At 34.7% G+C, this 12,328-nt stretch overlaps 1 protein-coding gene across 1 annotated transcript; it reads right to left on the bottom strand.

Annotated features, from left to right (window-relative positions):
- Window positions 1–441: 441 nt before the first annotated feature.
- Window positions 442–1,222, bottom strand: LOC145099747 (aminoaldehyde dehydrogenase 2, peroxisomal-like). The gene is made up of 4 exons (XM_079037261.1): window positions 1,060–1,222; window positions 836–913; window positions 621–758; window positions 442–486 (listed from the first exon to the last, which is right to left on the bottom strand). The coding sequence occupies exons 1-4, from the start codon at window positions 1,216–1,218 to the stop codon at window positions 442–444; spliced, it is 420 nt and encodes a 139-aa protein (XP_078893387.1). The 5' UTR covers window positions 1,219–1,222.
- Window positions 1,223–12,328: the final 11,106 nt, after the last annotated feature.

Here is a 12,328-nt window from a genome sequence, read left to right as displayed (position 1 = left end):
GTAGGTCGGCACCCCAGAATGGCCGTACCGGGTAGGTCGGGCACCCCTGAAATGCCTGGCAATATGTATGATATGTGCTTGTATGATATGCGGTATGATGGGGGAACTCACTAAGCTTCGTGCTTACAGTTTTCAGTTTTGGTTTCAGGTACCTCTTCTTCGAAGGAGAAAGAGGTGGCGCGGTAGCGGCCTATCACACACATGCTCCATATTCCGCATCATGAGATCTTCCTGGGGATTTGTACTCTGACATTATTATGTTTTATGAAATGTTTTTCCAGACATGCGATATCTTTATGAAATGTTATGATCAGTAAATGTTTTAATTTGAATGTTTTGCTAAATATATGTTTTCAAAAATGAAAATTTTGGCTCGTATTTTTGCGGTGTTACAAGTCTGTTGATTTCATGAATTGCAGCCAAACTCAGATTGACTGAATATCATTTTGATTTGATCACTAAAATATTATAAACGCCGAATATAACCTAAAAAAACATATAACAGTGATTGAAAACATCAAATTGTAATAATAACCAAAATGGAAAAGCAATAGCAAAGTCTTTTCAGGCCATTCAATGCCTTCAACTTCATAAACAATAGATAATCCTAGATTTTGTACCTTTTCGATTGCTTCTTCTTCTGTTTGAAATGATTTTACACATAAAACAGGTCCAAAAACTTTCTCTCTCCAAATTTGCATGGATGTGGTGACATCACTAATTATTGTTGCCTCAATGTAAAATCCGCTTTTTAAATGCTGAAATATTTATATAATATGTATGTTTCCAATTTAAAAATTAATTTAAGATGACATTAGAAACTCTTAAGTTGTACCTCGGGACGTTTTCCTCCAAATGAAATGGTTGCACCTTCACTTTTGGCAGTTTCAACAAATATCAATATCTTCTCGTACTGAAATATTGAATAGTTTACAAATTAATCTTTTTTTTTTTAACAAAGATTGAGAAATTCTTATTTGGTTAATTATTATATATATATATATATATATATATATATATATATATATATATATATATATATATATATATATATTCTACCTGTCCAGCACTGACAACAGGTCCAAGCCTACAACCTTCTTCTAATGGATCTGAAATCTTGATATTTTTAGCCCACTTCACAACCTTCTCTAAAAACTCCTTAGCAGTACTTTCCTGAAGCATAATAGTGCTTAGTAAGCAAAAGTTATTGAAAATCATTAGTGGTATTTAAAAGTACGATGCTTTAATAAAAAAATATATGAAAGTAGGATCTTACAATTAAACAGAAACAATTGTGAGTATGTTGCTACTTCATGTATTTAGAATGTAGTTGAAGCATACAAGGATGCAATTTAGCAATTGGTTTTTCTGGATCCTAGTAACAACTTTCATAACAGCAGCTTCAACACCACCTAGTATCTGCCTTGCCTCTGGAAGTGGTCTGCTAATTTTCTCAACCTATCCATGTTATTTGGTCCTATTACAAAATAACAAAAATCATTAAAAAAAATCGATATTATCACCAAATTTTAAAAATGAAATCTGAAATAAAAAGAAACAATCCTAAAAAAATATTTATGATTATTTAAATAAGAAATTAATTTCTATCACTTCATATGGTGTACTAATAGATTACTCTATCTATTATTGTATCTAGTATCCATAATAGATTACTCTATCTATTATTGTATCTAGTATCCATGTTCATGTTGTGGTCTTGTTACTTATCATTTCATCTATTATCTACAGAATATTTACCATTTTTTCTAAATAATTAAATGAAGTCAATGATTCGTCACAAAAAAAAAAAAAAAAACACACCTTATGGCTTATGATGTATGCATGACATCATCCCAGATTTTAATCGATATGGTAAATATAGATAATTATGGATGCCAAGCATCATTATTTATTATTCAGGTCCTCCTCTGTATATATTTAAATATTATGTGGACATTGTTGAATAAGATTTTACAATTATATGTTATTTGTTTATGTCTTTTTTTTCACCTACTTCTACCAAAATAAAGATGCATGGAAAAAATATTGTTTCATAATACATTTTATAACTATATGTTACTATTTTCATTTTTAATGGAAGAAAAATATTTTGTTTTGATTACGATGTAATTACTAAACGACAGTCTAGGAAATAATAATAATAAATGGGCCTATGTACTTTCTACAACTAAAATGTAAACCACAATAAATAAAATGGAAAATAAAGACTTAACATATTTAAAGATTAGAGTTGGTACTTAAAGGAAGTAATTAGAATTAATGGGATACTTGTAGTTTGTAGATTGGGGGATTGAGGTCTATGCTGAAGAGCCTGCAAGATCGATAAAAATAAAATTAAAAAAATGAACCATCATGACATGGTTGATGAAGCTAATTCCATAAAATTAAGAAAATTAAGAAAAGCTTATATTTTTATAAGAATGAAAACAAAAATAACCACTTATTATTTTTTTTTTTACCTTATTAACTCTCCATCTCCAACACCCTTTAGAAGATGGGAGGCTAAACTCTTATGGAGCCTTCAAAGTTGCTCTTCTATATTGATATCCTTAAACTCTTCTTAAAACTCCACCAAACTTGCAAAATGCTGCGTAAAAATTATAGTAACAGAAGATGATGTTTAAGGATTGTCTACTTTTCCTTATATAATATTACACATAGCTTATGGTAAGGGGTTGCAATAATACAAACCTTCCCAGCATCAACGAAATGTATGAGCATGAAAAGGTCATCCAAGTTGTTCTGAAAGCCATCTTCAATTCAGATTAAATATATATAAAAAAAGTAAAGTAAATTATACACTTACAAACCTGGAGAGGGGTTCCGGTTAATAATGTACAATGTTTGGTGTCAAACTGTTTTAATGTAAAAAACAACTTTGAGTCTTTGTTCCTGAGACGCTTCAATTTTGTTTCCACCTTCAGCTTCAGCAACAGTAGCAACTCCATGAACTGCGAACTGCTTCTGCATCGAGAAAATAAATAGTTTTATAAACTATACAGGAAATAAGCATACATTCATGGGAAGCAACTGGATATAGGCAGTTTTGTTTATGCTAAACATTAGCTACAATCAAGGTGGGTAACCTGAAACAAAAAGTCGAAGTTTTTCACAGCTCAGCTTCACAACATTTGAATTGGCTGCACCACACAACATCAAAATACATTCACCTTTTGCTCACAGTTCTTGCGTTTCTTCCTTGATTCTTTTTTAATAGTTGCCTCATAAGCTTCTTCTTCTATGTCTGTATTTGTACTTTCTTCAGATTCCAAAGAATCAAATACAGATGAAATCCCATCAAATAGCATGTTGACATCATCATCATCTCCCCCCTACAAAGCAGAGCAACATAACTGTAAACCCTAACCTTTGAAATAAACATTAAACCCTAATGTGTAAATCAAAGAAATAATAATAAAAAGCAATAAAAAACAATGAAATATGAACTGAAGTTATTAGTTACAACCTTCAAGTCCAATAGTGAGTACTCAGTTGAAACAAACGAACAACAACAAACCATCAATCCAAAATCCCCCAAAAACACTTGACTCTTCTGAAAACGGAACCAAAATGGAAAATGATAGATAATCGGTTGAAGTGGTTGAGTCGGTCGATGAGAGAACCTGAAGGTAAGACGATGAACAGAAAAAAGAAGACAATCAGAAGCACAGGTGGATAGAGGCGATGGAGACGAATGATCGGAAGAGGTAGCGGTGAGTCGACCTCCGTTGCTCTCTATTTTAGTAAGCTGGAGAAAGGTGTTATTTCTGAAAATCGATGGAAGTAGCGGTGGTGGAAAGCGTGTGTACCTGGGTGGTATGCCAACTCGATAACGGTGGAGCTCTTCTCGATGTTTTTGTAGAAGACGACACGTATCTTTGATCGGGTAAAACTGGGGTGGAGCAGTGACAATGGTTGAGTAAGTAAACCTGATGAATAGTACCTGGGATTAGTTACTGTTTCTAACTTTTATTTCCTTAATATATATATATATATATATATATATATATATATATATATATATATATATATATATATATATATATAATAATTATTATTATTATTATTAAAAACGTGAATAAATAAATTATATTTTAAATTTCATTTTACGAACCTTCTTATATAAACATATTTTAAACGTATTTATACATATTTTTTCTTAACATTTTCTATATAAATATTATTTTAAAAAATACATATAAAATCGTTTAAATAAACATATAAAATCTTCGCAATTATTATAAAAATACTTATTAAAACTTTATACATATAAAAACTAATTTATATGATTTTATATGCATTTTTTAAATAATAATAGTAATAACAAAAATTATGAAAAAAAAGTTTAAATATGCTTAATTGAAAAACACAATAAAAACATTTTTTATAGTATGAAAAACATATAAAAAATGTTTTCTACATGTAATATTTATACATTTTTCATATATATAAATATATTTTTATACGTATAAATACATACTTAAAATGTAATTATATATGAAATTATATAATAATATTGATAACAACAAATTTAAAAAATATATTTTTTAAAATAATAATAATAATAATAATAATAATAATAATAAATCTTATAGTACTATAATTAAAATAAATGATTCGAGTTAAATATTTTATAGAAAAAAACAAAAAAGGAATATACAAAGGTTCCTAGCTTGGTGGTTAATATGTTTAGTTTTGGTTAATATGTTTAGTTTTAAAGATAGAGGATTTTGAGTTTGAATCCTACCGTCTTCTTTTTTCTTATTTATTGTTCAATGATGTTATATATATATATATATATATATATATATATATATATATATATATATATATATATATATATATATATATATATATATATATATGAAGTAGGTTCATGTGAACATATAAAAATCTTACAAAAATGCGAAAACAAATTTTATTTTATAAAAATCAAACACATGTAGTATAAAAAATAAATTTATTCGCAATAAATTAAAGATAATAAGTTTACATTGGATGGTGTTATGGTAATATAGATTTAATGACAATTTTAATAATTTTTTCACATTCGTAATCATTTTTAAATTCATGTTTTCATAATAAAAATATTAAAAATTATACTTTGCTAATATTAAACAATTTCTCATATATCATCGATTATCATAGTGTATTTTAAATTTTGGATAAATTATTTTCCAAAATATAATTTTGAGGTGATACAATATCATAAGTTTTTTCTTGTTTTCGTGTTTTCGCATATTATTTGCATTTTCGTAGTAACCCTCCCATATATATATATATATATATATATATATATATATATATATATATATATATATATATATATATATATATATATATATATATATATATATATAAACGAAATCAATCATTATTTCACAAAACGTCTACATACTAGTGATAAGGTCGTACGTGCTAGTCCTTCGGAGGTCATGAGTTAGACCTTTATTGTAATACCTCAGATTTCAAGACAAAATTTTCATTTTTACTTCTTAAAAATTACTTAATAATTCAAGTAATCAGATAAATTGTAAGTTATTATAGAAACAATATCAGAGTATCCAAAAATCGTCAAATTTCCATTAGCTAACGGATGTGTACAATCATGTCTTCGCCTTCCCAAAATCTATAGATGTACCTAAAACGCATTTATCTCAACACAGTAAGCACGAAGCTTAGTAAGTTTCCCAAAATACGACATACACAAATAATCAGCCTCTCGTGGCTAGATCTCGATAAGGACCCTTTGGTCATGTGTCTCAATGAAGACCCTTTGGTCCCACGTCTCGGTATAGATCCTCCGTTCATAGCTCAACATATATACAAATAATATAAAATCATAAGTCACATAGACAGAATGCATAATAACACATAAAGCAGATAAGACCGTCCGGTCAGTAATACAAATAAGACATTGCGGTTAATAATATAAATAAGACCTTCCGGTCAACAACATTGGTAAGACCCTCCAGTCAATAACACAAATAAGAACCTCCGGTCACACATGCATTACCACACCAGTAAGTATAGTGAGAAGAGTCACCTCAACTGCTACGCGAGAAACCCTACACTTTCACTGCTGCTGCACACTGACTGTTAAACTGGGCCAAAACAACCCAATACTATAATAAAAAGCTATACAAGGCTACACCCAACACTATGCCCCATATATGGCCTAACTAACCAGGCCCACTACTGACCCAACTCATTGGGCTCACCAAGGCCCAAGAACAAAAACGTCCACAAAGGTCCACTAATGGCCCAATTTTCCAAATTGGACCCAAACCCTTACTTGGGCCTTACCCTAAAGCCCACGACTTAAATCTCATCCAAAACACCCTTTCTCAGATGGCCGAACAAGGCACCAAGCAATCGGGCCCAATAAGACAGCCCAAATCGAAGCCCAACAATGCAAACCCACTCATACAGAGTACGCAGGGCGTACTCAGCAGTATGTTGCACGTACTTGCTTAATGGCTTGTACGTGGAGCGTATCGGCTTGTACGCCCATCGTACTTCCCTCTTAATCCCACTTTTCCATTAAACACTTAATGCTTTAAGCCATAAGTCCAAACTACATATTTGATTCCCAAATAACTTCTAAACCCATAAAGTCACTGACTTGGTGACTTTGCATGCCCTACATAAGCCCAAACTCCAAAAATGGCATTCTACTTCCATGAAAATGGTTTTAACTCATGCATGAACCCATTAAGACTTCCAAGATGACAACTTTATGACTCTAGGTCCCAAATAACACTGAGAGAGGTAACTAAAAGCTCCAAAAGCAACAAGGACTCAAGGGACTTCATCAATGGGACAAAAAGAGTCCATAAACTCAACCCAAAAGAGATCTAAGAAAATAACCACCAAGCTTGAGACTTTATACCTTGAAAGAGACCAAAAAGCTAAAGAGGTTCTGGATCTAAAAACTCTAGCTGCTTCAATGAATCTTCAAGAGTGAGCATCTTCTTACAAATCAACAAAACACTCTTTCAATGGTCGTCTAAGCTCCAAGAACACACAAGAAGGTTTAGGGTTTCATGAAAGTTGTCTAAGGGTGAGAGGGAGGCTGATCTTTGAGGCGTTATGTTCCATATATAGTGTCCATCCCTAAAATTAGGTTTTTTCAATCAGAATCAAGTACGCCCTGCGTACCTTCTTGTACCCCCCGCATACGAGGCCGTGCACCACGACCCAAACCTCGCACCTATGCTGTATGTTCTCTTCGCTACCCCTCACGTAGACCTTTTCTTCTCGGTACGCCCTGCATACTACTTGGTACAACCCACGTACTAGGGTTATCCCCCAAACCCTAAGTCCTGCAAATTCCATAACTCACTCGATACGACTCCGATCTCAACCATCCATATATCCATAGAAAGGCGTCAAGACGCTCAAGACTATTATCAATTCATACTCGCCATAAGATATCCCAAATGTAAAACAAATTTCCCATAAAGACCGACTGACGGATTATCAAAATACCCTTTTTGATCCAAGTCATAACCGAATACCCAAAACATCCAATATAGCATCCCCCTCCAAATGAACCCAAAACTAACTTCTTCTAGGATTCTAACCCTGCAAATACCCAATCCTTTATCACCATTTTGAAATGAAAATGACTTGAAAACAAGATGTTTCAACTCTCCCCCACTTAAAGTAGATTTCACACTCGAATTGGCTTCTTGCTAACACTCAGATTATCCCGAACAACCCAAGAACCGCAATAGAAAAAAAATCTAAATGTAACACGACCTCCCCAAGACAACTGAATCAAAAAAAACCTCCAAACCGCAAAAGAATGAACCTTTCGCCACTACAGAACCACTTCTGCCTCACCAAAAACCTGAAATCTATATTGGTCTGGCTCCTAAACAGACCGCCCATGCAAAAACATCATCATGTCAATTCGTTATTGATTGACCAATAAAATACTTCCAACCCTGCTTGTCTTGATGCGACTGGTGAAAACAAGTTGGTGACCATAATCAGCTGCAGAACACTTATGAAAGAGATACCGGTCGATCCAGACCGAAACCCAAAAGAAACAGATGGGTCTTCTCGCACCAAAGACTAGCCACCGATACTATTGTTAGAACCCATCTAAAGAATGAACCTCACTACTCTGCCCTCAGGCACTAAAAGAATGACCTGCCGATCCGCATGGAAACCGAAACTCTACATTAGATCTGACCTCCTGCCGGACAAAACTATTCTTCCACCAAACGCAGGACGCTTTAGCTTCGACCCCGAACTGAATGACCATTCCCGACCGTAACTACCCACTGATATCTGAAAATATAAACCCTAGATACCTTCTAATGCTCATTCCATAACCGAATATAAGGTCGACTCCCAACCCAAAAGTTAAACCGACAAAGGTTATCTCCAGCACATTCGGTGATACGACTCCCCAGCCTTCAATCTAATAGAGTTATCTCAACCAATCATATTATACACACAATCAATAAGTTCGCTTTACCCAGAGCGAATATTACAACCGATCTATAGTCACTCATCAACTCCGACCTTTGTCGTCTACCACTCACTAATTCCATGTGTCTTGTGGTCCTTCCCCAAGCCAAACGAACCGACCTACCCAGACCTAAAACATCAGATGGAAACCATAACTACTCAAAACTGAAATCTATTTGAAAAATATGACTCCCAACCTGCAAAATCAAACACAAAATTCTTGTCCAACAACAATATTGGAACCACTCATATCCAATCTGATACTTAAATCATGACTCGAGATCCACGACTCTTCGTGCGCATTACACTCCAATCATTTCGACTCGCGACAACCCCTCCATTAACTCGAGATATTATGGTTTCCGACCCTTATTGAGACCCCAGTCTCACACCTGGTCTGGCCACCAGATTCCCAACGAATCAAATGGCATGGCTACCTAAGCCCAAGAACCCCTCTGCGTCACACATTGAATAGTGATTGCTACGGTTCCCTGCAGGCTTACAACAGTCGCTCACTGACTAGTGAATACTACGGCTCCCCTCCGGCTTACGAGACTCTCTCACTCGCCATGGGCTCACCCCATGGTTATTCCCAATAGTCCTAGGTGATTACTCCCACCTAGATCCATCCACTCTCTTGCAACCTCACATATGGTCGTTACCGAACAATCCCACAATCTCATTATCACATCATTACCCTACGAAGTTCACCAGGATCATGCTCTGCGATCCAAAACAATAGGTGTACACATCCACCTAAATTAAGCTCTAATACTCTTGGCGAAGATTGTCACATACAGAGCACTTTCCCTCAATACAAATGTACTCCCTTGGACAACCCCACAGGGTGACAAGTAACTGATGGGTCCACAACTGAAATTGATAATAGTCGCTCGATGCACCACTTATCGCCCAAAAAATCCGAGTTTTACAATAATCCAACCATTTAGGGCATCAAACTCGGATACCACATTGCACCATCACAAATCTCACGATAGCTTGCGTCAATCACTGATCTTCGACTTACACAACCCGAAATCTTAAAATACCATTACTTATTATTTGAAGAACAGAGGAATCGTCAATGACTGAGATTGAATTGACGATAAATTCCAAACCCCGTCCTCTATTAATCATAATCCATGTGAAACTACCCATACTGACTCTGAAATTGATCAACTGTTGCCCCTTCTAGAGCATATGCATCAATCTATAAGCTGAACTAGCAAATCTCTCAACTATCGAAATTTGACCTCTACGACCCAACTTCCGCGAACTCAAACATTGGCGAATCCAAAGGAAACACTGACCACAATAAGATCCCTGACCAACGGCTACCTACCGTGAAGACACTCACCCTTTCCTGAGCACATACAACATGCATCATCACACTCTGCACTTAGCCTTGACTATCTCTAAACCCCAAGTCTCATATACCCAAACCGCATATCCCTTATATATGCCAATCTTCCAAAGCCGCAACTTAAACAGATTGATGATCCTCTATAGATTACCTGGTTCTCCCCCACTTAGGGTTCGAACGCTCGCCAGATAGCATACCAACATACCATACTAGAGACTGGCTCCCCAACTTTACCATACCTGACTCTTGGGACATAACACGCAACACTCGATGACCTTCCAGACAAAGACCACTCCACTCCATGTATTTTGAGGCTATGATGGAGACTCCGAAAACTCCCCAATGCTACTACCTCCAATCACCAGGAATATCATACCGACACACTACCGGACGTCTCGACTGTCTGGAACTTGCTCCGACTCTTTATATGGATATATGGACTATCACCCACCTCCTCTACGAATCCTCAATCAACACTCTATCGCATGATTCATTATAGGAGCAGGAGACTTTACTCTCACAGTCGATAATGTAAGTCCCTAATCTACTTGTGTATCAATCAGATCCGTTTGATGGTGCGGAATCTCAATCAAACAGATGATGTCAGATAAAATAGAAGATAAGAAGAAGAGGAATAAGATGAATCTCAATGTATTAATGAATATAATGATGATCCGGAATACAAGAGATTCACACACACACACACACACTAACACACAATAGTTCTTCTGTCTCTCTGGTCGTAAACTCTCTAGGGTTCATCAATCTTGTTGTTCCTGCATGTCTTTTTCTTCACTACAAAGTTAAATCTTCCTGTCCCTAGTGGCGTATCCTTGACTTGTCTCTTGTTGTTCCCACATACACACTTGCAACAAGAACTCTGTTGCGTTGGAATTGGTGGCCTATATTTCTCAACGGCAGGTTGATTAGAAGCAGTTGAGTTCGAAGCAACAGATTCAGAGTTCAAGGAGATGTTGGTTTGTTCAATGGTGCTCTCCTTGTTCTCATCTTCTGCTACTTTACCTGCACATGAAGTAGAAACATTAGTATTTTCAACATTAATAACTCCTCCTGACACAAATCTAGCTCGTTTTCCATATCAAAGATGTGCCTCCCTGTCAATTTCTTCATGTGTCACTGGGATGTATATGTAGTTATGATTGAAAGGTGGAGGGACACTATCATACCCTAGACCCTTGTTTTTATTGTCTTTGAATTTTAATTGGGTTTCAAATAATGACTCGACCGTCTGACTTGACATAGTATAATTTATGAAACTAACGTCTATTTTTCCACACTTAATTTTCAAAGAGTCAAGTTCTTCAGTTACAGCAACAAGTTGTCTCTTAATATAGTCATAATTTTCACACTTGTTGCTATACTCTTCCTGAAGTTTCCTAAAGTCCTTGGTTTTTGCTTCGAATTCATCCTTCAAGGGTTTCTGTCCTTTCCTGAAGTGATATCCTTCATATCTCAGGTCCTCAACTTCTCTTTTTAATAAATCAAGTTGTTCCCGAAGAAATATAATCGTAGTTTCACAAGCTGGAGTACATGTAACTTCAGTGACCGGAATGTTTTCAGAACTCATTGTTTTTCTACACTTCAAAGCATCAAGTTCTACAATTACATCAGCAAGACTAAGATGATTGAGATCTTTTGTCTTCTTGATGATAGCCACATTCATAACCCACGATTTCGGAAGTGAATTTAGCAGCTTTTTGTTTATCTCGGACTTAGTCAAGAAGATCCCAACTATATTCATCTCAGTAGTGAGTGTGGTAAATTGCTGCAACTGAGTTTCGAGGGTTTCTCCAGGGATATAATCGAAAATGTTGAAGTTTTGTCTTAACATATCCTGACGACTCTCTTTCATGTTTTCAACTCCCTCGTAGACCTTAAAATCAATTAAAAGCACAACAAGAAGCTAAAATAAAACTTAAAAGTCAAACCCAAATTTAAAAATGCCCTTTGATTATAAACCTCAAAAATCAACCTTAAAAGTCAAATTTAAAAAGTAAAACTCAAAAGTCAAACTTGAAAAGTCAAACTTAAAAGTCAAACCGAAAAACTAAATTTGAAAATTTAAAAGTTAAACGAAAAAGTCAAAGTTTAAAATCAAAGATCAAACTTGGAAGTCAAAGTCAAAATAAAAAATCAAAAATAAAAGTCAATTTTTTTTATTGTATTATTATTATTATTATTATTATTAATTTTAATTTTGGATGAAAACGGAATTTAAAAATAAAAGAAATTGAGTTTTTGGGTTAAAAGTGTCAAAATTCAAAATTTGGTGCGAAAAGTAGTCTTTATGAATTAAATTCGGAAGGGAAGTAACAAGGGATAATGTAGCCGAGTTGGATAAGGCGCGAGGTTCTTGATCTGGAGGTCGTGAGTTTGAACCTAGGCACCTGCACCTTCGCTTCCTTTTTATTTGACGCTGCTGAGTGCGAGGCTGCTGAA

This window comes from Lactuca serriola, chromosome 4 (assembly GCF_051521515.1).
Source record: "Lactuca serriola cultivar US96UC23 chromosome 4, Lser_US96UC23_V15, whole genome shotgun sequence".
Classification (NCBI taxonomy): Eukaryota; Viridiplantae; Streptophyta; class Magnoliopsida; order Asterales; family Asteraceae; genus Lactuca; species Lactuca serriola.
Note: the sequence above shows the minus strand (reverse complement) of the source record. Positions and strands in the feature narration are given on the sequence as shown.

Bases quoted from the DNA above. Each gene is read 5' to 3' on its own strand.
- LOC145099747 (XM_079037261.1), bottom strand. From the start codon at position 1,218: ATGATTTTCAATAACTTTTGCTTACTAAGCACTATTATGCTTCAGGAA. The intron at 914-1,059 runs GTAGAATATATA...TCAATATTTCAG, and splicing joins CTGTTGTCAGTGCTGGACAG to TACGAGAAGATATTGATATT. The intron at 759-835 runs GTACAACTTAAG...TAAATATTTCAG, and splicing joins TTGGAGGAAAACGTCCCGAG to CATTTAAAAAGCGGATTTTA.